We start from the raw sequence: 25476 nt of genomic DNA, 5'->3' as shown, positions 1-25476 counted from the left end.
CCTTTGAAAAGTGTTCGGAAACTTCAGATTGTGCAGAATGCGGCTGCGAGAGCAGTCATGGGCTTACCTAGGTATGCCCATGTTTCACCATCACTCCGCAGTCTGCATTGGCTGCCGATCAATTTCCGGTCACAATTCAAAGTGTTGGTTATGACCTTTAAAGCCCTTCATGGCATCGGACCAGAATATCTCTGAGACCGCCTCCTGCCGCACGAATCCCAGCGACCGATTAGGTCCCACAGAGTGGGCCTTCTCCGGGTCCCGTCAACTAAACAATGCCGGTTGGCGGGTCCCAGGGGAAGAGCCTTCTCTGTGGCGGCACCGGCTCTCTGGAACCAACTCCCCCTGGAGATTAGAACTGCCCCTACTCTTCCTGCCTTCCGAAAACTCCTTAAGACCCACCTTTGCCGTCAGGCATGGGGAAACTAAACATCTCCCCTGGGCACGTTAAATTTATATATGGTATGTTTGTGTGTGTGTGTTTGCTATTACATGGGGTTTTCTTAAATCGTTAAATATTTTAATTAATTGGATTGTTGTGACTGTTTTACTTGTTGTGAGCCGCCCCGAGTCTTCGGAGAGGGGCGGCATACAAGTCCAACTAATAAATAAATAAATAAATAAATCTCCAGCGCAGCTTCTCCCACCTCCCAAAAACCCAAACTTCCCTCCACCCCCTTTTTCTATGGCAGCCGAACCAAGCAGGCAGTGTGAATGCTTACAGATACGCAAAAGTTAAACATCCCCTCACTTCACCACACTACCACCCCATGGCATCTATCATTTTTAGTCAGTTAGAACCTATAATGAATTTTAACAAATACAGTAGTTAAACCTCTGATTTGGCCATCTGCTGCCTGATGTCGTCCAGTAGGAGAAGAGAATAAAGCTAGGAGAGGTAGGTGGGGAGGGTGCACCTATCTCTGGAGTGGCAGAGGGTCAGAATATTATAGTGCTGCTGGGGAGAGGCAGATATGGCGGTATCCATGGAGCTAGCCATTCGAGGGGAAGGAGGGATCACTGCTTATCAGCGATTCCTTGTTCCGGTTCCGTGAGCTCAACCCAGGGTGCTGGTGACGAGTGTAATTCTGGCCCTGGGATCAGTCTGCTGCTACTCAAAGCCAGGTCGGTGGTAAATAAAGCTCTCCTCATCCGGGATTTGATCCTGGATGAGGAGGCCAACCTGGCATGTGTGACCAAGACCTGGCTGGGCCCAGAGGGAGGAGTTCCTCTCTCTGAAATTTGCCCAGCTGGGTTTCAGGTATGGCATCAGCCTCAACCCCAGGGAAGGGGGGAGGAGTGGCTATTATAGCCAGGGAGAGCCTTTGCCTGCGTAGACTCGTTGCTCCAGAGATTGCGGGCTGTGAGTCACTCCTAGTGAAGTTGGACTTAGGGATCCAGGTGGGCTTGTTGCTCACGTACCTGCCTCCCAGCTGCATGTCAACAACCATGCCTCTGCTGCTCGAGGAGGTAGCCGGGCTGGCTGTAGGATTCCCCAGACTTATTGTCTTGGGGGACTTTAACCTCCCATTGCTCGGTGAAACCTCTGGGTTAGTGCAGGAGTTCATGGCCACCATGACAGCCATGGACCTGACTCAAGTAGTACAGGGTCCGACTCACGAAGGGGGGCACGTACCCAACATGGTATTCCTCTCTGGGCAATTGAGTAATGGTCTGAGACTAAGGGGCTTAGAAGTGTTGCCTTTGTCATGGTCAGACCATTTTCTATTGCAGCTTGACTTCCTGGCTCCAATCCTTCACCGCAGGGAGGCAGAACCGATTAGGTTGTTCTGCCCCAAATGCCTGATGGACCCAGAGGGCTTTCAGAGGGTGCTTGGGGTTATTCCAGATGCACTCGTCCACAGTTCAGCGGAGACTCTTGCTGAGGCCTGGAACAAGGCTGCAGCGGAGGGTCTTGACCGGATTGTGCCGTTGAGACTTCTCCACGGCACTAGACCCCGTAGAGCTCCATGGTTCAACAAGGAGCTCCGGGAGTTGACATGCCAGAAGAGACATCTAGAGAAGTGATGGAGGAAGAGTAAGTCCGAATCCGATCGAACACTTGTAAGAGCTTATATTAAGACTTACAAAGTGGCGCTCAAGGCGGCAGGATGCGCGTATCATGCCGCCTTGATTGCATCAGCGGAATCCTGCCCGGCTGCTCTCTGTAGGGTGACCCATTCCCTTCTTAACCAGGGGGGAGTTGGGAAGCCCTTACAGAGTAGTGCCAAGGATTTTAACATGTTTTTCGCTGATAAAATTGCTCGAATCCGGGTGGACCTCGACTCCAATTGGATAACAGTCGACTGACAATGAGTCAGTTGAGGTGACTGGGGCCCATACTTGTCCACCTGTCTGGGAAGAGTTTGATCTGGTGACACCTGATGAAGTGGACAAGGCCATTGGAGCTGTGAGTTTCGCCACCTGCTTACTGGATCCGTGTCCATCCTGGCTGGTCTCGGCCAGCAGGGAGGTGACACGAAGCTGGGTTCAGGAGATTGTCAATGCTTCTTTGAGGAGGGGGTCCTTTCAGGATCCCTACAAGGAGGCATTCTTAACAACTATTGGCCAGTCTCCAACCTTCCCTTTATGGGGAAGGTTGTTGAGAAGGTGGTGGCACTCCTCCTACCTCTCTGGTCAGTCGCAGTCGGTATTAGTGGGAGGTCAAAGGTCGACTTCAAGGTTATTCCCTTATGGGGTGCCTCAGGGGTCAGTCCTCTCCCCCCTGCTATTCAATATCTAGATGAAACCATTGGGTGAGATCATCCAGGGGCATGGGGGGAGGTATCACCAGTATGCTGATGATACCCAGCTGTACATCTCCACCCCATGTCCAGTCAATGAAGCAATGGAAGTGATGTGCCGGTGCCTGGAGGCTGTAAGGGTCTGGATGGGTGTCAACAGACTCAGACTCAACTCGGATAAAACAGAGTGGCTGTGGGTTCTGCCTCCCAGGGACAATTCCATCTGTCCATCCAGAACCTGGGGAGGGAATTATTGACCCCCTCAGAGAGGGTCCGCAACTTGGGCATCCTCCTCGATCCACAGCTCACATTAGAGAACCATCTTTCAGCTGTGGTGAGGGGGACATTTGCCCAGGTTCGCCTGGTGCACCAGTTGCGGCCCTATCTGGACCGGGACTCACTGCTCACAGTCACTCATGCCCTCATCACCTCGAGGTTCAACTACTGTAATGCTCTCTACATGGGGCTACCTTTGAAAAGTGTTCAGAAACTTCAGATTGTGCAGAATACACCTGCGAGAGCAACCATGGGCTTCCCTAGGTATGCCCATGTTACACCAACACTCCACAGTCTGCATTGGTTGCCGATCAGTTTCCAGTCACAATTCAAAGTGTTGGTTATGACCTATAAAGCCCTTCATGGCATCGGACCAGAATATCTCTGGGACCACCTTCTGCTGCACAAATCCCAGCGACCGGTTAGGTCCCACAGAGTTGGCCTTCTCCAGGTCCCGTCGACTAAACAATGTCGTTTGGTGGGACCCAGGGGAAGAGCCTTTTCTGTGGTGGCCCCAATCCTCTGGAACCAGCTCCCCACAGAGATTAGAATTGCCCCCACCCTCCTTGCCTTTCGTAAACTCCTTAAAACCCACCTCTGCCATCAGGCATGGGGGAATTGAGACATCCCCCCCGGGCCTATACAGTTTATGCATGGTATGTTTGTGTGTATGTTTGCTTTTAATAATGGGGTTTTTAGTGTTTTTCAATTATTAGATTTGTCGTGCATTATTTTATTGTTGCTATGAGCCGCCCCGAGCCTACTGAGAGGGGCGGCATACAAATCTAACAAATAATAATAATAATAATAATAATAATAATAATAATAATAATCCATTCACATTTAAGTTATATATATGGACTTTGAACATGAAACATTGTTTCCAAAGATATTAATTTAGAATATGTTATTGCTATGGTATACATTGAATATTCTGTGAAGTCATCTAAAAATATAACATATAGCCCAGTCGTTGCACTGATTTCTCATGCAAGCAAGATTCTAGATTTAACTGTCTAGATTTACTCAACCTGAGGTCCATTCCTGGTGATATTATGGATGTATCCACCTGCTTCACTGAGCTGACAATATTTGAGGTGAATAACATTTTAGATCCATATGAATTTAATGTAATTTTAATTAATTTTATTTAATTAATCTAATGTAATTTTAATTTTAAGTTGTTTATTTACATTAATTAAGTCAATTAATTATAATTATAATTACTTATATTTAATTTAATTAACTTAATTTTAATAATATAATTTTATAAAATTAATAATTAAATATAATTTTAATAATAAAACTAAAATATAATATATGGACCAGTCAGCTGCCTTCTAGATTTAATTGTATTTCCCATGAATCATGAATCCCAGGCAGGGTTAGCCAGTTGCAAAATATCCTCAACAGTTTGTGCTGTCAAATATTCATTGTATCTTGTTTGAACTTTATTTATTTGTTTGTTTGTTTGTTTAGTCTAATACATAATGTAGGTTTATGAGGATATAATCATGGTAAAATACATCAATAGAAGAATAGAAGGAAAGACATTAAGAATAATATAGAAGAAATAATCATTGGGAATAATTGAGTTCATATACATGGAGCAAGTAGCAATATAAGACAGACATTAGGAGAGGGGACAGAAGTGTCAACCTTCGCTATGCTGCTGCATTCTTTCACTTGGTTGTCATAGAGCCGGGGAGGGGTAGAGATTGGGGGGATTGGGAAGCGTGCAGGAGGAGAGTAAGTTTCAATTTCCCAGGTGCCAGGCGGAGACCGTTAGATGGAAAATTCCTGAAGAGTATGGGAGGAGCAACTCCGAGTCTTCGGAGAGGGGCGGCATACAAATCTAAATAATAAATAAATAAATAATAAACTTGTGTCACCTGATGCATCTGGACAATGGAGATTGGGCGAATGCCCAACAGGGGGGTGAAAAAGGGTTTTGATATGTGTGTAACACGCCATTTTTCTTCAGACTTTTCTTTTCTTTTGATGCTTCAAGTTCTGATTTTGATAAATTCACTTTTGAACTTTATAAAAGGACTCTGAGTTTTATTTGTCTGAATTCTGACTGGCAGCCTTGACATTAAGCAAAGTCTGCCCTAAACAGTCACACCTGGAGAGCATTCTACCAGGGACTGGCGAAAATGTCCCGACGTTAAAGTGAGGGAGAATCTTCTGAAGATGATATTGCCCTCAAAAGCCCTGCTCCTCTGATCCTGGAAAAAGAGGGAGTATCGGACCCCACCGGAGACGAACCAGCCAGACGGGCCCCGCGATGGTTGACCGGGGTAGGCATAAGTGGACTCCTTGGAGATATAATGAGGGATTCTGATGCTAATGTGTCCCACCGCAAGAAACAAAGAAAGGAGAAGCGGGTGGTCAGCCAGGAAGGAAGTTTGCTGGCAGAATTGATGTCAGGGATTAAGGAAGCCCTGTCAGTGGTGGAAAAGAAAAGCCAGGGATCCCTAATGGCCGTCCCAAATGAGGAATAGGGGGAGGAGAACCAGATGCCGGGGCCCTCGGGGCAGGGACAACAGCAGCAAAGTGCAGTCGCCCAAAGCCCTCCCCCCGCAAGAGACCTGAGCCCTTTGATCCCAAGATGCACTTCACAAAGGGGGGGAGGCCCGCAGAAGTAAGGCCCCGACTGCCCCCCCTTCGCCCAGCATTACAATGGAGCGCTGGCTGGATTGAGGTATTTCCTGGCCCAAGTAAATCAATACATGGAAGATTATGAGGATGAGTTTCCTAATGACCCAGCCCGGATGAGAGTGGTGACCCGGGCATTGGGTGCAAAAGCCGCGGATTTGATGGTGTCATTGCATGAGAGGAGAGACCCCGTCCTTAGGAATTTTGATCAGTTTATGACTGCCCTCAGAGCATGCTTTGAGGATCTCCAGGTTGAGAGGAAAGCTAGATCCAAGCTGAAAACCCTGAAACAGGGAGGGAGATCAGTTACTGAATATACCCAGGAGTTCAGGGAACTGATGGCTTATGTTAGCTCGTACCCAATGAATATCCTGATGGAATATTTCATGGATGGGTTGAGTGATGTGGCCGCGGGAGCGGTATTGCTTCAAAAGGATGAGGAACAGGTGTTACGCCCCTGCGCTTACACATCTAGAAAGTTAACTGAAACCGAACGGAGACGGGCAGTGTGGGAAAAGGAAGCGTTTGCAGTACGCTGTACCCTACTCTCTTGGAGGGACTTTTTAGAAGGGGCAAAGCAACCTTTTGAGGTGTGGTCTGTTCACAAAAACCTGGAAGCTTTGAACCCCCCCCCCCCATAAATTATCCCCAAAACAAGCTAGGTGGGCGCAGCATTTCAGTCGGTTCAATTTCTCACTGCGCTATATACCAGGGGAGAACAATTTTATGGCAGACACGCTGTCTAGAATGCCACAACATAATAGCCGGAGGCTAGAACTAATTCAACCGGTGCTTCAGCCCTCACAAACAGCATGCCCGGCAATTACCAGACGACAGAGTTCAAAGAAGACGGAGCTTCCTGACAGCCTGGTGGAGGATCTTCAGAAAGCATTAGAAACCAATGACTGGTTTCTGTCTCATCAAGGAGACTGCACCAAGAGAAGTGGCCTAGCTTGGCTAGGGTCCCTAGCCTTGAGGTCATTGCTATTAGAAAGAGGACACGACTCCAAGGTGGCTGGTCATTTCGCTTTCCTGAAAACCTTGCATTTATTGAGAAGGCAGTTCTGGTGGCCTTCCATGAAAAAGGACATTGAGACTTATGTGGCGAGCTGCCCAGTGTGTGCAGCAGCCAAACGGCCCCCAGGTCGCCCCCAAGGACTGTTGCAATCAGTGGCGAGACCTGGGGCACCCTGGAAGGAAATTTCAATGGATTTTATTGTGGACTTACCTGAAAGTGGGGGTAATACTGTAATTTGGGTTGTTACTGACCTTTTTTCCAAACAGGTTCATTTTGTGGCTTGTTCAAAAATCCCCACTTCCAGATCATTGGCGAAGATGTTTATACAGCATGTATATCGGTTGCACGTGGTTCCTGAGAGGATCACATCGGATCGTGGGGTACAATTTACCTCCAACTTCTGGAAAGAGTTTTTAGGGCTGTTGGGTACAAAACAGGGGCTCAGTTCGAGCCATCACCCTCAGACTAATCGTGGGTGTGAGAGGACTAACTCCGTATTAGAACAGTACCTTAGGTGTTACTTGAATTATCAGCAAGATAACTGGAGTGATCTTTTGCCATTCGCAGAAGTGGCCAGAACAATTCACTACATAGTAGTACAGGGTTCACTCCATTTAAATTGGTGAGGGGACAAGATTTTGTGCCAATCCCAGAATTACCCCAAGATGACCCTCACCACCCATCATTAAAAGATTGGGTAACGCAACTCAAGGCAGCTTGGCCCATAGCATGGAAGGTGCTGGATGAGGCTCAAAATACGCATAAGACCCAGGCTGATAAGAAAAGGATAGCTGTGGATTACAAGGTGGAAGATAGGGTTTATCTCTCGACTAAGTTCCTAAGAACAACGCAAAAGTCCAAGAAACTAGGAGCTAAGTATGTGGGTCCTTTCCCAATTGTGCAGGTGGTAAATTCAGTGGCAATGAAATTAGACTTGCCAAAAGAACTAAGGAAGATCCACCCGGTATTCCATGTAAGCTTGCTTAAACCAAACGGATAAGTGACTTGCGGCCACCGCACCCAGATCCTCCTGCCCCGCTACTCATTGAGGGTGAGCAACCTTTTGAGGTTAAAGAAGTGCTGGATTCCAGGAAACACAGGGGAAAAACTCAATAATCAATAAATATTTAAATATTTTATAGAATTATTTTAGTTTGGACATTTGTCTTGATTTGTTTGATTTATTTGCTCCCTCAAAATGAGGTCAATTCCTGGTGTTATTATGGATGCGTCCATCTGGTTCACTGACAGTATTTGAAGTAAATCAAAATTTATATCAATATGAATTTAATTTTATAATTTCCCCTTTTTTGTTCCAGTTAATAGTGCTCCAACAACATCTCCTGGTAAGTTTAGTTTTTAATCACTTCTATCAAAGTGATATGATTTCTCTTTTGAAGCTGATGTTTAACAACCAAGGGCTTACCTTGGTCAAATGTTTTTGATATTTACATCTTCTTGGAGGCTTTAGAGAATCCAATGAATTAAAACAAAAACTCTTAGCAGAAAACAAGAAAATCTCTCTCTCTCTCTCAATCTCTCTCTCTCTCTCTGTCATTCTCTTTCCTCCTCCCTCTCCCCCTCCCTCTCCCTCTCTCCCTCCCACCCTCCCTCTCCTCTATCATGTCCCTATGTGTCTACTTCGATTTATCTGCCTGTCTGTCTGTCTATGTTTTATGGCCACTCATCTTAACCAGTGATTCTGGGCAGTTTCTTGAACAAAATCAACTTTCAGAAAATGTTTATTTTATAATTTAACAGAGTATGTTTAATTCATCTACCTTTTAAAAGGGATACATAAACATAAACATATTGTTACATAAAAATAAGATCAGCATGTTCGGATGCCTAAGAATGGTAACAATATCAATTTGATTAATAGGATCAATTTGGTAACTGGGATACAAAAGTGGTAAATGAGTGTGTGAAGTTTCATTTGTGTATGCCCAGGATTTAGACTGCACACACAAAACTATACCACCAACCCTTGCTGCTGGTCTATGGAGCCAGAAAGTTTGGGGGCCACTGGAGTAGAAGACCTCCAAGGTCCTGTCCAGCCTTATGATTCTATGAACCCAGGGAGATATTATGAAGGATACCATAGAGGAGGGCTGTTAAACTCCTGGCTCATGGGTTGAATGCGTCACATGCTGGCCATGCCCACGCCCAGTTTAGCAAAGGGGGGAAAAGTCCTGATATGTTGCGTGACACTGCTATGATAACATGAGTTTGAAACCTTTGCCATGGAGGGAAATTCTAGAGCAGGGGTCCCCAACCACTAGTCTGTGTACAGCATTGGTCCTTGGCATGCCAGCAAGTGGACCATACAAACACAGGAAGCCCCATCTAAGTAATGCACGTAACACATGAAACCACACCCCCTCCATGTCTGCAGAAAATCCTGTCTCCACAGAAGTGATCTCCTCTGCTCCAAAGGTTGGGGGTTGCTCTTCTAGAGGGAAAAACAGTTTGAGATGCACAGAAAAGTCTGAAAAATGAGATTATATATATACAGTAGTCTCAGTTATATCCTTCGGATATCTGACACTCTGGATCATCCGATGTCGTGACTACTTGGGGGCATGGCTGGGGGCATTTCCGTTCCATCAGACATGCCCCCAAACAATGCAGCTGCAATGGGGAAACAGTCCCCAAGGACGCCGAGAAGAGTTGAGGCGTGGGAGGTGCAGCCCACTGTCCGGAACTCCCTTCGCCACTTCCTTCTTTAAAGTTCCAATTGGGAGGTGGTGGGAGTCTTTGCCCCTCTCTCAGCCCATAGTGATGGCGGAGTGGGTCAGCATGCTGTAAAACAGGTAGCTGTAGGGCCCAGTCCCCTAGTCTCTTCCCAACTTCCTCGGAAGATGTCAGGGAGCCAAAGGGTTTGGAGGGGCTGCTTTACCTTCTCCAATGGTGGCAGTGGTGTTTCTGGCTCTGCGGCTGTCACTGCCGGGCTGTAAAAACCCACACCCACCCTTCCGCCCATTGGAGGCAGTGTGACTAAAGAGCCTTGAGAGATCCCGTTTGTCCCCAGACCAGCTGGCAAGCAAGGGAGCAAGGGGCAGATGGATGCTTTATCTCAGGACTCCTATTTATTTTTCTCCTGCCTTGGCAGTAGAGCTTGGATTATCCAATATTTTCAGGTATCCAACTATCAGCCCACCCGTTTATGTCGGATAATTGAGACTCTACTGTGTGTGTGAGTGTGCATACACACACACACACACACACATGGGTTTTTTTTGCTGAATTTGAAAATTAAGGGGAGACTAGGATAGATCTATTTCAGCCTTATTTTGGCCTCATCAGCTAGCCATACCCACTGGGACTTGAACCTGCAACCTTTGCCTTGTAAGGCAAAGAATTATCCTCTAGGCTACAGTATCCAATCCCTTCAGCTCTGCACCAGGGAAGGGTTACATATTTTTGTGTCAAATCACCCTGGTGTATATTGAAGGACCATCACAGCCCCTTATTTGCCTCTCGGCCCAACCCAGGGCCATTTCCAAGGCAGTTAATTTTATTGATAGCCGACAATTCTATCTGTATGTGTCACATGTTGTTGGTTTTTTTGCTGAATTTGAAAATTAAGGGGAGACTAGGATAGATCTATTTCGGCCTTATTTTGGCCTCATCAGCTAGCCATACCCACTGGGACTTGAACCTGCAATCTTTGCCTTGTAAGGCAGAGAATTATCCTCTAGGCTACAGTATCCAATCCCTTCAGCTCTGCACCAGGGAAGGGTTACATATTTTTGTGTCGAATCACAATATATATATATCCCCTCCTTGGTACAAAGCTGAAGGAATCAGATCCTGTGGCCTAGAGGTTAATTCTCAGGCAGAGGCCCCAGGATCAAATCCCACTAAGGATATGGCTAGCTGATGAGGCCAGAACAAGGCTGAAATAGCACTATCCTAGTCTCCCTTAATTTAAAAAAAAATCAGCAAAAACATGTGATACATATACATATATATACATATAAATATATATGTCACATGTTTTAGCTGAATTTGAAAATTAGCTACACCAGGGTGATTCAACAAAAAATACACACACACAAACAAACAAACAAGGGTTCAAATCCCAGTAAAAAGGGTGTGACTACCTGATGAAGGCAAATAAGCCCGAAATAGATCTATAGTAGTCTCCCTTCCTTTTCACTATCAGCAAAAATACACACACACACACACACACACACACATTAAGGTGATCAGATTAAGGTGATTTTTTGGTAAAGCGGGACACCATTGGGGGGGATGGACGATGGAGGACTGAAAAATCTCTGCAGACTTTAACCTCAATGTTTGTTTTTGTGTATTGCTTGCCAGTCCAGCACTTCTATTAATTTATTATCCTTCCCATTTTTGAAAAGCATAAAAACAGTAAGACAAGGGAAGAAACCAATGTAGCTTGCCTGTTCTGCTTTCAGGCTGCTTCTTATACTGGAAGAAGCACTCTTCCCTCCCCGCCAACGCCGGAGGTGTGCGCTTGGTCTCTGCTTCAGCCCTCTGATCTCTCTCTCTCTCTCTCTGTTGGGCATGTGCAAAGCAATCCATCCAGAGTGAATAAAACGTTTCCTTTCTCTGGGCACCGGGAGGAGGAAGCTTCTCCCGGAGCCCAGAGAAAGTAAATACTTTATTCGTTCTGGGCAGTCCAGATAAATGAAAATCAAGACTATTTAAAAACTCCACAGGACATGGGACAAATTATTGAAAATCGGGACTGTCCCGGGAAAAGCGGGACGTCTGGTCACTTTAACAGACATACACACATACATACATATTTATTTATTTATTCTATTTTTTATGCCGCTGTTCTCCTTAGACTCAGGGCAGTTTACAACATGTTAGCAGTAGCACTTTTTAACAGAGCCAGCATATTGCCCCCACAATACAGGTCCTCATTTTACCTACCTCGGAAGGATGGAAGGCTGAGTCAAACTTGAGCCGGTGATAAGATTTGAACCACTGACCTGCAGATCTAGCAGTCAGCTTTAGTAGCCTGCAGTACTGCAACCTACCCACTGTGCCACCTTGGTTCTTATATATATATATATATTGTGTGTGTGTGTGTGTGTGTGTGTGTGTGTGTGTGTGTGCGTGTGTGGGGTTTTTTCCTGTCTCCTTTCCTTTTCATTATCAGAAAAAAATATGTTACACATACACACATCTCCACAGAGAAGACCAGCATGATCACACAGACAGCTCACTGACAAACTGAGGAACTAATAGGGCAAATATAAAAACATAGAATGAGGAGCAAATAACTACAATAAAATACTAGCAAATAGCTCGAAACTGCAGGGATGAAGTCAGAAAATCTAAGGCCTAGCGTGAACTAATAATTGCAACAAATCCCAAAAATATCAAAAAAGGGTTTTTTCAATATGGAAAGAAGAAGAAGAAAGTCAAGGAAATGATCTATTTACTAATGGCAGAACATGAGAAGAAGGGAACAGGCAACAAGAAGAAAGCAGAACTTCTTAATACCTTATTTGCATTTGTCTTCATGCAAAAGAAAACATTAACCTTGTGGGAGATAGAATAGGAATGTAGATCTAAATAAGTAAGGAATTGGTAAGAGAACACTTATCCATATTGAATGAGTTCAAATCGTTGGGATCAGATGGTTTTACATCCCAGGGTTCTGAAAAAACTGACAAATATTTATTTATTTTATTTATTTAATCAAATTTATAGACCACCCTTCTCCAGTGGACTCATATGATGTGGTTCTGAAATATATTCAGTGGTTCTGAAATATTATTTCAGAACCACTGAGTATCTTGGAGCACAGAATTGCGAAAGGACAGGAAAAGAGCTGATGTAGTTCTAATCTTCAAAAGAGTAAAAGAAAATGGATTCAGGAAACTACAGATCAATCAGCTTGAGATCAATAGCCAGGAAAATCCTGGTAATATTAAGCAGAGTATTTATGAGCACACAGGATGACTCCTAAAAGGGTTTTGTTTTGTTGTGTTTGTTAAAAAAACAGATCATGCCAGTCTGTCAGACAAACATTATTGCCTTCTTTGATAAAATGACTAAATCAGTCAAATGCTGTGGATGTGCTATACCTAGACTTTAGTAAGGCATTTGCAAAGTAGGCCAACAATCTATTTCTTGATAAGCTAGAAAATGTGGGAAAAGTAGCAACACTATCTGATGGATTTTTAATTGTCATCAATGAAATTATATCTACATGGAGGAAAGTGTGCAGGAGGGTAGCTCAAGGATCTGTTTTGGGGATAATGCTCTTCAATATTATTTGTGATGTGAGGATAGAAGAAAAGCTCATCAAATTTGTAGATGACATCATGTTGGGGGGAATTGTTAACACTTTGGAAGATAGAGTGAAGATTCAGAAGGGTCTTGACATCTCGAGCATTGGACCCTAGCTAACAAGATACTTTTTAGTAATGAGCAAAGTAAGGTCCTGCACAACATCAGGAAAACCAGATGCAAATGTAAAGAATAGGAGATACCTGTCTCAGAAGCAGTACCGATGAGAGAGATTTAGCTATCATAGTGTACAAGCACTCAAGTATGAGCAACAGCATGCTGCAGCTTCCATATATTGCACTAGTAAAGTCACACGTTGGTATACTGTGTCCTGTTTTGCTCACCATGATAAAAAAAAGATGCTGAGGCCTTAGAAAGAGGGTAGAGAAGAGCAACAAAGATAGTAAGAGGTCTGAAGACTGACTATGTCATTAACAGCTATGGGAATTAAAGAAGAGAAGACTTAGGGGTGATGATAGCTATATTCCAATACTTGAAGGATGTGATAGGGAAACAGATTTATTGTCCAAAGCATTTGAGGGCAGGATAAAAAGTAATGGATGGAAGCTAGTCAGAGAGAACTTCAACTTGGAACCAAGGTGAAATTTTCTGACAGTGAAAGCAATTAGTCCTGGAATTATGGAAGCACAATCACTGGTGATTAAATTTATTCAGGGTGGAATAAGGATTCTGTCTTTGGGCAGGGGGTTGGACTAAAAAACCTCCATTATCACTTGTAGCCTGACAATTCTATGGTTCTAGATTCACTACATCTTCTGAAAGCATTTTTCATCTCAGCTAAGCAAGAATGACAAGAGGGATTCCCTTTTACCGTTTTCTCTTCCTAATCTCTCAAAAACCATTTAAATATGATGTGCAGTTGTCTTCTCTTCTGCCACTCTTCCAGGGCTGAAAATTATTGTCATTATTAGATTGTTATCCCACCTTTTTTGTATCTATGTAACTGAAACAAAAACCAAAGAAAACATTCAAGTGGCTATCTGATGACATTATCAAAATAGCTGATCAGCGAAGAGCAGCCAAAGGCAATAAGGCTAAAGTTAAAAAACTGGATGCAATTTTTCCACATGAATCCAGAAAAGACCAAAAAAGGCAGTGGGAGGAGCAATGTCAACATCTGAAAGAACTTTATAGAAAGGGACATACTAAGGTCATGTTTGATGTAGTTAAAATAATGTGATCCAGCACAGCACAGAGTTGTCAAATACAAGGCCTGTGGGCCAGATCCTACCTGTGATGTGGCCAAATCGGCCCACAGGGCCATCCTGGAAAATGTAAGGGGCCAGCCTCCATCTTCACAATGTGAAGAGGAAACATCAGGCCAACATGGTTTCGTCTCAGTCTACCCAGTGCAAAGAGGAAGCATGCTAGCAGTTTGGGGAGTAGCATCAAGCCGGCCATGCCCACCCAGTCAACTATGCCCAGTGAATGGTGTCAAGTTGGCCACGCCTGTCCAGTCCCCCAAGGTCAACCACAGCCCTGATGTAGCCCTCAATGAAATTGAGCTTGACACCCCTGTTCTAGTAATAGTTTTGATTGTTTATTGTTTATATAGTTTTGACTGCTTGATTATCTTTTCCAGGATTTTCCCAGGTATTGATCTCATGCTGCTTGGTCTATAGTTTCCTGGATCCATTATTCCCCATTTTTAGAAGATGCCTCCACTCAGTATTCATTTATTTCATTTAAAATAAACTTTTGTTCATTTTAAGTAACAGGTTACAATTTCAGTGTGCAAATGCAAATCATACTTGTGTAAGTTGACCCCAGTTTTTTTAAACCTAATGCATTGCAAATATTAAATATGATTGTAATATTATCTGGCAACCATTCTTGAGGCGTTTTTATGTGATTGAGATCATTTATTTAAACTGTGGTTTGCTCCCAGAATGCATTGAAGAGCAGTTTCCTTGCACACGTCTGTACTCTGTTCACAAGCCTGTGAAGCAATGCATCAGTTATTTGTGTGTCAAAAGGTAAGAGAAAAATCTAAGTACTGTATATTAGAGAAAAGCTCAGTTATCATCCAAATTTCTGTGTTCCCTAAACTTTCCAATAACTTCACTATAAAGTCTATGGAAATTTCTTTCCATGGCTCTTTAGGCTCTGCCACTAGCTAGAGAAGTTCTAGCATTTTCCCATGGTGCCTTTTTGTGGAGCACAGATGGGGCAGCTAGCTAGTAATAGCCACCAAATTGAACCCACTGCTGAACCCAGTGGACTTGCTTTTGGAGGACAATCTTCTGGAGGTTTTAGGGCCTCAAATTTTTTGTGGTCCATCCATACCTTGAAGGAGGTCTTATGCCATTCTAGGAAGTTTCTCCAGGTGAGGAATGTCTAGGTGAGGAATGCCCATGTACAAGTGCTCGTGTTTTTCAAGCACTGCCTGACATTCTATAGACCACTTTAGGGGCTGGCTAGATTCACCTTTGAGTTTTAAGAGATTAGTGATGGGCAATGCTGTTTGTGCAAATGTTGGGATAAATTAACAGTAAAAATAGGCAAATCTCAGGAAGCTTTGAAGTTTTTTCCTTGTACAGGGAGGAGCCCAGTCCGGGACTGCCTGCACTTTTTCAAGATCCATCTCTATCCCATCATGGAAAATGCAGTATTGCAAGTAGTCAATTTTGCTCTGGTGGAACTCATACTTAGACAGCTTAGCATTCATATAGCTGAACTGCTTTAAGTATTTTTAGCATGGCAGTGACGAACTTCATATGTTCAGCCATGGTTTTGCTGTAAATTAATGTCATCCCAGTAAACTAGGACTCCTTTATACAATTGCTTATGCAGCACTTCATTAATCAGCTGTATAAAGATGGCCAGGACACCCTGTAGTCCAAAGGGGAGTACTCGAAATTGAAAACACCTTATGGTGCAATTAAAAGCGATTTTCCACTCATCCCCTTCCTTGATTCAGACATAATACATCTCTCATAAATACAGTTCAGTAAAAATCTTCCCCTTGGCCAGGTGGGTCAATATGTGGGTAAATGTTTTCCACACACTGTGTTAAGCTTGCAATAGGGTCTGATCCAGGAGTAAAATCCAGCATGTTTTGAGATTTTCACTAAGAGGGAAGAAGGCACTATGGCTTTGATATTAAGATTATAAGATGTGAAAGATATTGATTTTACCAATAGTTTAAGGAATATTAATGATGGACTTAATTAGACATTAATGGAGATTCATCTGGATGATGAAATTAGAAAGAAGGGAATAAGAGGTGTGTGATGATAACTGAAATTAAATAGATGGGATTTAAGAATGTATATTTGATTATATAAGATTTACTAATCCAAAACTATTTTATTGTAACATAAGAGAAGGTATATTGCTTTTTGTATTTTATGATGTGGAGGAAAAAATAAAATAAAAATTACTCTGGGAAAAAAATCCAGTTTGGCACCCCTGCACTAGATTCTTCCCCCTTTGTGTTTTAGAGCATATCAGAGACATGGCTTTGAAAAAGGAAAAAGCCAACTGTCTCTCTGCCACTTTACTGAACACCCATCACCACCACCCCTCAAATGCCACTTGGCTATTATTTAGCTCCAGTTGATGAGGAACTTGTTTCTTGAAGAGAGCTAGCTAACCCATGTTCAAAAAAGTCTTGCTAAAGCTGGTTGGCATCAGTGCGAGTGGGGAGGAATGCAGTAAGAAAAGCTCAGTCATCATTATCCCATCATGCCACTCCACCCCATGTAATGCTGCAATTAATGAGTGGTTTTCCCAGTGAGCAGTGACATTGAGGAAGATGGCCAGGCTAAAGGAATGTAACATTCCCTTTATTTAGTGCAATATATGCAGGAAATTAGGACAACACACTCCAGCTGCAAACATTGACTTTTGGAAAACCAAGAAGCATTTGGTATTTGCAGTACAGAAAGCAAAATCTATGTTTGGATTGATTTTTTGTCAGTTTTCATCAGCTAGAAAACACTTTACTCTGCAGAAGAGTCTTGAGTCTACAAGCTTGTATATTCATAGAAGGAAAACAGCTAATATAAGATGGTATGATTAAGCAAAGACATAATTATCCCTTTCCTTTATATTGTTTTCGCACTCCAAAAGATACACATTAGCTGGTTTTCTTGAAAAAGTGGAGTATTTGGGTTAGTTGTGCATAGTTGTGTGTAAGGTAAAATAGCAATTACAGTAGGTATCCATTATAGTTTGCTCTATTTTTTGTTTATGTTGTCTGTCCTTTTCATTCTCTGCATTGCTGGTGACAGTGTCCGTCGGGTATACATAATAAACAAGGAGATCTGCTCTCGTATTGTTTGCAAAGAAGATGAAGCCATACAAGGTAAGTGACATGACAAAAAAGGATATTTTTTATCAAAAATTCTGATATTAGAAAAATGCATATTAAAGAAATGCATCTCTTTAAAGGAGGAAAAGACATTTGTATTTGGTTATATAGTTCTAGTAACATTCAACTATCAGTGAGGTGATTTAAGAAGCCTGCTAACAAATGGGAGAAGATGCAGAAATGCTAAATGTGCAGAATAGGCAAGGAAGTAGGTGGGGGAGGAAGAGAAGGAGACAGGATTTGTTTAGTTGATTATTTGGTAATACACTGTTTCCAAAACAAGTACAGTGGTACCTCTATCTAAGAATGCCTCTACTTACAAACTTTTCTAGATAGGAACCAGGTGTTCAAGATTTTTTTGCCTCTTTTGAAGAACCATTTTCCACTTACAAACCCGAGCCTCCAAAACTGTAACAAGAAAAGGCAGGGAGAAGCCTCAGTGGAGCCTCTCTAGGAATCTTCTAGGAGGAAATAGGGCCAGAAAAGGTGGGGAGAAGCCTCTGTGGGGCCTCTCTAGGAATCTCCTGGGAGGAAACAGGGCCAGAAAAGGCGAGGAGAAGCCTCCAAGGGGCCTCTCTAGGAATCTCCTGGCAGGAAACAGGGGCTTCATCCTCCCTGTGGTTTCCTCAATCACACGCATTATTTGCTTTTACATTGATTCCTAGCTATAAAATTGCTTCTTCTTACAAACTTTTCTACTTAAGAACCTGGTCATGGAACAAATTAAGTTCATAAATAGAATATCCACAGTATCTGGATATTCTCCAATTATGTCACAGTGATCCTAAGTATATTTGAATCATACTACCTGATAAACAGATATAAAAATAAATAAAATAGAGCAGTGTTCAGCAAAGAAAAACATTAGACTTGCTTGAAGATTTTCAAGCTGCTCTGAATGTTGTGATATTCCTTAATGACTAGAAAGAAAATTAAGGATGTTTAAAACACATATAGGAAAAAAAAAGTTTAAAATAATATATTTATATTTGCTTTCCCTAAAACCTGGCAGACTTTTATGGAAATGAAATACAGTGATACCTCGTCTTATGAATGCCTCTTCATACAAATTTTTGAGATACGTACCCGGTGTTTAAGATTTGTTTGCCTCTTCTTAAGAACCATTTTCACCTTCCAAAACCTAGCCTGGGTGCATGGCCTCTCTTACTTTGTGTACGCTCTCTTACTGCTTCAGGGATTCCCTTGCCTTATGACTGCCACCACTGGGATTTCCCATTTGTTTGCTGCCCCCACCAGGATTCCATGCCTCCTTTTCCTTGCACCTGCAGTCCTGAGGCAGGGAACGCCGGAGCTGCCCCTTTATCCTGCCACTTTCCCCTTTAGCCCTCCGCTTCCTCTGCTCCCCGCAGCCACCCCATCCCACTGCCAAAATACCGCCTAGCCTACCACTTCCTTTGCCCCATCTCGCTGCCAAAATCACCACTCCAAAAGCTTCCTATGCTGCCCCAAATCGCTTTCCAAAAGCTCCCTACGCCAGTGTTTCCCAACCTTTTTTGAGCCGCGGCACATTATTCACATTTTCAAAATCCTGGGGAACACTAAACGGGGGGGGGGGGGGGGCTAAAGAAAAGTTTTGACAAAAAAAAATCTTCCTCCATTTCGCTCTATTTCTCCCTCACTTTCTCTCTCTTCCTTCCTTCCCCTCTTTCTCTTTCTCCATCCCTCTTTCTTTCTTCCTCTCTCTTTTGCTCTTTCTTTCTCCCTCCTTCCCTCCCTATATGTCTTTCTCTCTCCCTTGCTCTCTCTGCCTCTCTTGCTATCTCTCTTTCATTCTCTCTTTTTCTCTCTCTTTCTCTCTCTTGCTATCTCTTTCTCTCTCTCTCTCTGTCTCTCTCTGTCTCTCTTTCTCTCTCTCTTGCTAGCTCTCTTTCTCTCTCTTTCTCTGTCTCTCTCTCTCTCTCTCTGCCTCTCTTGCTATGTCTCTCTTGCTCTCTCTCTCTTTCTCTCTCTTCCTTTCTTCTCTGTGGAGGCCGGCGAAGGTTTTTCTTATTTTAAATGTTCCGGGTGGCAGGGGGATGCGGAGCCCGCCCGCACCCCCCCCCCCGACATTCCAAATCCTGCCTCAGCTGTGAGAAGAAAGAAGCGCTCGGTGAAGGGACTGCATGCAAGAGGGGCCGGGCGGGCGTTAGCAGCCCGATGAGGAGGACGAGAAGCCGCTGCAGCCACCCCCAATCCCCCCCTTCCCTGGGTACCTTCCAAAGGCCCCTGGAAAAAGGCAGGAGGTAGCAACAAGGCGCGAGGACAAGCAGGAAGCTTGGCGGAGGGGAAGCGCTGACGGGCTCTCCTCCTTCCCCACCCCCGCGCTTCTCTCCCGCCCTGGCTTTTGCTTTGCCTGCAGATTTTCCCGCAGTTCAAAAGGAGGCAAGAGGTGTCCTGGATGAAATTGCGGGGAAATCATGGGGCGAAGCAAAAGCCAGGGCGGGAGAGAAGCGCGGGGGTGGGGAAGGAGGAGAGCCCGTCAGCGCTTCCCCTCCGCCAAGAGGTTATTGCCGCCGCCTCTGCCTCCACTCAGGGAGCCATCGTGGTTGAGCTGAGCGAGAGGAAAAGGCACGGTGACCACGGTGGCTCCCTGAGTGGAGGCAGAAGCGGTGGCAATAACCTCTGTGCTTTCTACAGCAGCGTGGCTGAGCTGGACGGAGGGAAGCGGCAGCTCCCACTCGAGGAACCCACGGCAACGGGCGGCGGCTTGGTGGGAGGCGACGGCGGGAGACACAGGCGGTGGGAGGAGATGGAACCAGGAAGCGACTGTGAAGCCCAAGACCATCCACAGGACGACACTCAGGCAGGGGCGCCAGCAGCGCCCCGCCCAGCTGGAACTTCTCGCGGCACACCTGACCATGTCTCGCGGCACACTACTGTGCCGCGGCACACCGGTTGGGAAACGCTGCCCTACGCCACCCCAAACCGCTCCCAAAATCACCTCTCCAAAAACTTCCTACGCTGCCCCAAATCACCTCCAACATCACCTCTCCAAAAGCTTCCTAAGATGCACCAAATCACTCCCAAAATCACCTCTCAAAAAGCTTCCTATGCCACCCGAAGTCGCTCCCAAAATCAGTCCTCCAAAAGTTTCCCACCCGCCCTGTCAGATTTTGTAGCTAAATCACAGCCCGCGTGAGCTATGGTGAATCAAATCTGGAGGCAACAGATTAAGTTACAGAAACGGCTTCAAACGAAGTTACTTTTATTAATAAAAACAAGAAAACAGCTTTGCCTGGTCCCAGGCTCTTACTGTGCGTCTTACATTGTTAAAGATTTAGAAAAAGATGGAGTTTCTTCCCAAGAAGAAAGGAAGCAATGCTGGCTTTCCAGACAGGATTTTACATCATCATGGGTGGAGCTAATTAACATACACACAGTTAACTATTTAATTACTGAATGTCTCTGAATGTCTCTGGGGCTGGCAAAGACAGTGTGACACGCCCCCAAACTGCTCCCAAAATCACCTCTCCAAAAGCTTCCTATGCCGCCCCAAGTCGCTCCCAAAATCACCTCTCCAAAAGCTTCCTATGCCGCCCCAAGTCGCTCCCGAAATCACCTCTCCAAAAGCTTCCTACGCCACCCCAATCACTCCCAAAATCACCCCTCCAAAAGCTTCCTATGAGCCCCCAAATCGCTCCAAAAATCACCTCTCCAAAAGCTTCCTATGCTGCCCCAAGTCGCTCCCAAAATCTCCTCTCCAAAAGCTTCCTACGCTGCCCCAAATCGCTCCGAAAATAACCTCTCCAAAAGCTTCTGACACTGCCCCAAGTTGCTCCCAAAATCACCTCTCCAAAAGCTTTCAACGCCGCCCCAAGTCGCTTCTAAAATCACCTTTCCCAAAGCTTCCTACACTGCCCCAGGTTGCTCCCAAAATCACTTCTTCAAAAGCTTCCGACAATGCCCCAAGTTGCTTCCAAAATCAACCGTCCAAAAGCTTCCTGCGCCACCCCAAATTGCTCCCAAAATCACCTTGCCAAAAGCTTCCTATGATGCACCATAGCACCCCCAAAATCACCTCTCAAAAAGCTTCCTACACCACCCCAAATCGCTCCCAAAATCACCCCTCCAAAAGCTTCCTATGCCATCCCAAATTGCTTCCAAAAATCTTCCAAAATCACCTCTCCTTTCAAAATGCCTTGTTTCTCCCTGCTGCCTTTCTTCCCTCCATTTGCCTTCATTAGGACCTCAATTTGGGGTGGCATAGTAAGTGTTTGCCTCGCTTTCCTTGCTGCCTTTCTTCACTCCATTTGCCTTCATTAGGACCTCGATTTGGGGTGGCATAGGAAGTGTTTGAAGGGGTGATTTTGGAGGAGAATTGTGGTGGCACAGGAAGTGGCTGGAGGGGTGATTTTAGGAGCGATTTGGGGCAACGTAGGAAGCATTTGAAGGGGTGATTTTTGGAATGATTTTGGGTGGCATAGGAAGCTTTTGGAGGGGTGATTTTGGGAGCGATTTGGGGCGGCATAGGAAAAGTCTGAAGGCGTGATTTTGGGAGCAATTTAGGGTGATGTTAGCCCTCATTAGGACCTCCATTTTTCGCTTCTCCTTGCAGTCCGTCTCCACTCCATTAGCCTTCACTTTGTCTGCCCACCACTTTTTTTTTAAGCCTTAAAATTGGTATTTTCCTAATAGGTTTGCATGCATTATTTACTTTTACATTAATTCCTATGGGAAATATTGTTTCATCTTACGAACCTTTCTACTTACGAACCTTGTCACGGAACGAATTAAGTTCGTAAGATGAGGTATCACTGTATCACATACTTTGGGACAAGTACCTGTGAAATTCATAGATTGAAAACTACCCTTAAAATATTTGTAGTAATAATTAGAAACTGAACTAGATGCTGTTGTTGTTATGCTGTTATTACTGGAAGCCACCCAGAGTCCTTCGGGAGTTAGGTGGCATATATATATATATGAAGGACTTGGCGTATTTGAGTTTCTTCTTGTGTAAGTTTCAGAGATTCTGGCGATGTTTCGACAAGGTCTCACTCGCCATCTTCAGACTGGTGCTTTTGGTTTTGTGCTAGGGTGAATAAAGCGTGATCTGAGTTGCCTTACCTCTATAAATACTCTATAAGTAGAAAAAACCCCTGAATATGCCAAGACCTTCATACCTGTATCTGTGAAAATCTACAAGATAGATAGACAGACAGACAGACAGACAGACAGACAGACAGACAGACAGACAGACAGACAGATGTGTGTGTGTGTGTGTGTGTGTGTGTGTATATAAATTATCTATCTATCTATCTATCTATCTATCTATCTACCTACCTACCTACCTACCTACCTACCTACCTACCTATCTATCTATCTATCTATCTATCTATCTATCTATCTAGTCAGGATTTTAATGTTATGGATCCATAAAATGATTCTTGCAAATGAAGCTGCATGTATCAAATGATTAGCTCTCTGTTTCTAGAGTTTTGCCGCCAGATGACTGGCCTGCCAGCACGCCGCCTCCGCCGCTCTGATGAACCGCGAGGACCATCCTGTCGACGAGCAAAGGGCCAATCTCAGAACACACTTGATTCTCAGTGATCAGTAAGCTGTAGAAATGAGAAGAACAAAGACAAACTGAGATCATACTGGAAACCCATTCCAGATTTACCTTTTCACACACAATTCCTGTCTCAAAGGATACTTCACTAGCACAAGGACCTTTCATATCAATAGGTCATCTTTGAGATGTTAGTACTTAGAATCTCATGTGCACCTGCTTCTGGGTTATTTTAACCATGGACTCCTTATATAAGTCCTACCCAAAACCCATCTTAAAAAACACATACAAAATATTTGTTTTCTCGGTGACTTCCCACCCAGTTTAGAGCCAGCTTGTCTATAGAAAATTGCTTGTAGATAATTAATATAATTTGTATGGATGCACTTACAGTCTATTCTTCATAGGGTTTGATTATTTCTCTGCAAAATTAGATACGTTGAACTCACCACTTGTATATCTTATGCATCTACTTGAAGAGGAGACACTGAAACTATAGAATCATAGAAAGTAAGAATACATATAGGCCATATAGGCCATTCTTGTTCAATATTTAACAACAAACAACAACAGAGTTGTAGTATAGGTGCCCACTACTACAGCATCCCTGGTGTCCTAGTGTCTGCTTAAATACTTCTATTAAGAAGAATTTACTATTTCCTGAGGCCATTTGCTCTACTCACTGTTAGGATATTTTGTCTTGAAATCCAATAAAAATCTATTTCATTTATTTATTCATTTTTAGATCTGTATTCTGGAACAACTTTGAAAGAGTTCTACATAGCAGTGGCCCTTCAGATATATGAACAACTATCATGTCTATCTAATCTTCTCCAAGTGAAATATATCAGGCACTTTCAACTATTACTTGTAAATTGTTCCTCCAGGCCCCTAGTCACCTGATTGTTCTCTTCTAGACTTGCTCTAGTTTGTCAGTGTGACTAAGACATAGTACTCAGAACAGGATGCAACATTTTCTACAAAATTTGATCAGCATTGAAAAAAAGGATTTTTAAAAATTAAACTCCTATTTGCTCTTCATATTTACTCACTCATCAAATGCATAACATAACAAAATGGTTTCCTTATATGTCTTCTGAAACTGCCTCAAGAAGGGCCAGCAGTAAGCACTGCTCACAATTGGCAATTAGCTTTAGTCACCAACACAGTGGCAATAAGCAGCGCTGAATCAGCTGGGACAACGAAAAATAGCAAATGGGAAAAAAAGCCACTATTTGGCAAGAGTTAGGAAGAGTGCAGAGAGTTGGCCACATGCCTGAATCATCTCCTCCCTGGCCCCTTCTCTCTTCGGCGTATGCTATTCTGCAGTCTATTTCAACTTTCTCTGCCAAATTCCTGTTGCTCTCCACCTCATTACATATTCTATAAACTTACCATTGGCTTTGTGCGAGAAAAACATTGTTTCTTTCAGAATGAGAGATGGGGGTGAAATATATTGAGAATTTCCTCAACTAAATATTTATAGTGCTATTGGGATGGGAAGAAGAGACATTACTTAAGCATTTATCTGTTTCATAGATCTAGTTCAGAACAGCTGCTCTACAGCAAGGAGACCGAATATATCACTGCAGGTTGAGGATCTAAATGTATGTTAGGTTTAGATTGGGGGGACCCAATCAAACAGCAGAATTAGGAATAAATTCTAGTGTTCCAAAAGGCAACTTTGGATCATCTCTCACTGCTTCAGATTCTAAAAGTACCATCCTAAAGCTGCATCTAGAAATAACGTTGTTCTAAATGTGATAGAATCTTCATTGCCTGATTTTGTCCAATGTCTCTTTGGTCCAGGGTGTCAAACTCAAAGCCCATGGGCTGGATCTGGCCCATAGAGTGCTTAAATCCACATGGAAGAAGGTAGGCAGTGGGATACCACAGGGTTCCGTCCTGGGCCCTGTACTCTTCAATATTTTCATCAATGACCTGGACACAAGAGTAGAAAGGGAACTAATCAAATTCGCAGACGACACCAAGCTGGCAGGGGTAGCCAACACCCTAGAGGACAGGCTCAAAATACAGAAAGATCTAGACAGATTAACACTATGGGCCCACACTAACAACATGATGTTCAACATCGACAAGAGCAAAGTCCTTCACCTTGGTAAAAAAAAAAACCCTAGACACACATACAGCCTGGGAGAAACCCCACTTAGCAGCAGTAACTGCGAAAGAGATCTTGGAGTCTTGGTGGATAATCAAATAAACATGAGCCAGCAATGTGCAGCAGCGGCCAAAAAAGCCAACACCACCCTAAGCTGCATCAACAGAGGGATACACTCCAAGACCAGGGAAGTATTAATACCACTCTACTATGCCCTGGTCAGACCACATCTAGAGTACTGCATCCAGTTCTAGTCACCACACTTCAAAAGAGACATTGAAACTCTGGAGAAGGTGCAGAAAAGAGCAACCAAAATGATTAGGGGACTTGAAACCAAGACTTACGAAGAGAGATTGCGGGAACTGGGCATGCATAGCCTAGAGAAAAGGAGGGCCAGAGGGGACATGGTAGCTGTATACAGGTATATGAGGGGTTATCACAGAGAGGAGGGGGGGTCACTCTATTCTCCAGAGCACCAGACGGCTGGACGAGGAACAACGGCTGGAAGCTGACCAAGGAGAGATTCAACCT

General features: G+C 43.9%; 1 protein-coding gene across 1 annotated transcript in view; it reads left to right on the top strand.

The window, feature by feature from the left end:
• The window catches only part of MFAP5 (microfibril associated protein 5), a 47913-nt gene extending 24357 nt beyond the window's left edge, over positions 1–23556 (top strand). The window contains exons 5-8 of the mRNA XM_070741869.1: positions 8016–8042; positions 14888–14975; positions 17235–17308; positions 22749–23556. Of these exons, the coding sequence (XP_070597970.1) occupies positions 8016–8042; positions 14888–14975; positions 17235–17308; positions 22749–22867 (308 nt within the window). The 3' untranslated portion in view covers positions 22868–23556. The remainder of the gene's footprint in view (positions 1–8015; positions 8043–14887; positions 14976–17234; positions 17309–22748) is intronic.
• Positions 23557–25476: the final 1920 nt, after the last annotated feature.

This window comes from Erythrolamprus reginae, chromosome 2 (assembly GCF_031021105.1).
Source record: "Erythrolamprus reginae isolate rEryReg1 chromosome 2, rEryReg1.hap1, whole genome shotgun sequence".
In the NCBI taxonomy this organism is placed as follows: Eukaryota; Metazoa; Chordata; class Lepidosauria; order Squamata; family Dipsadidae; genus Erythrolamprus; species Erythrolamprus reginae.
The sequence above is the reverse complement of the archived record's forward strand: the minus strand, read 5'-3'. Positions and strand labels throughout refer to the sequence as shown.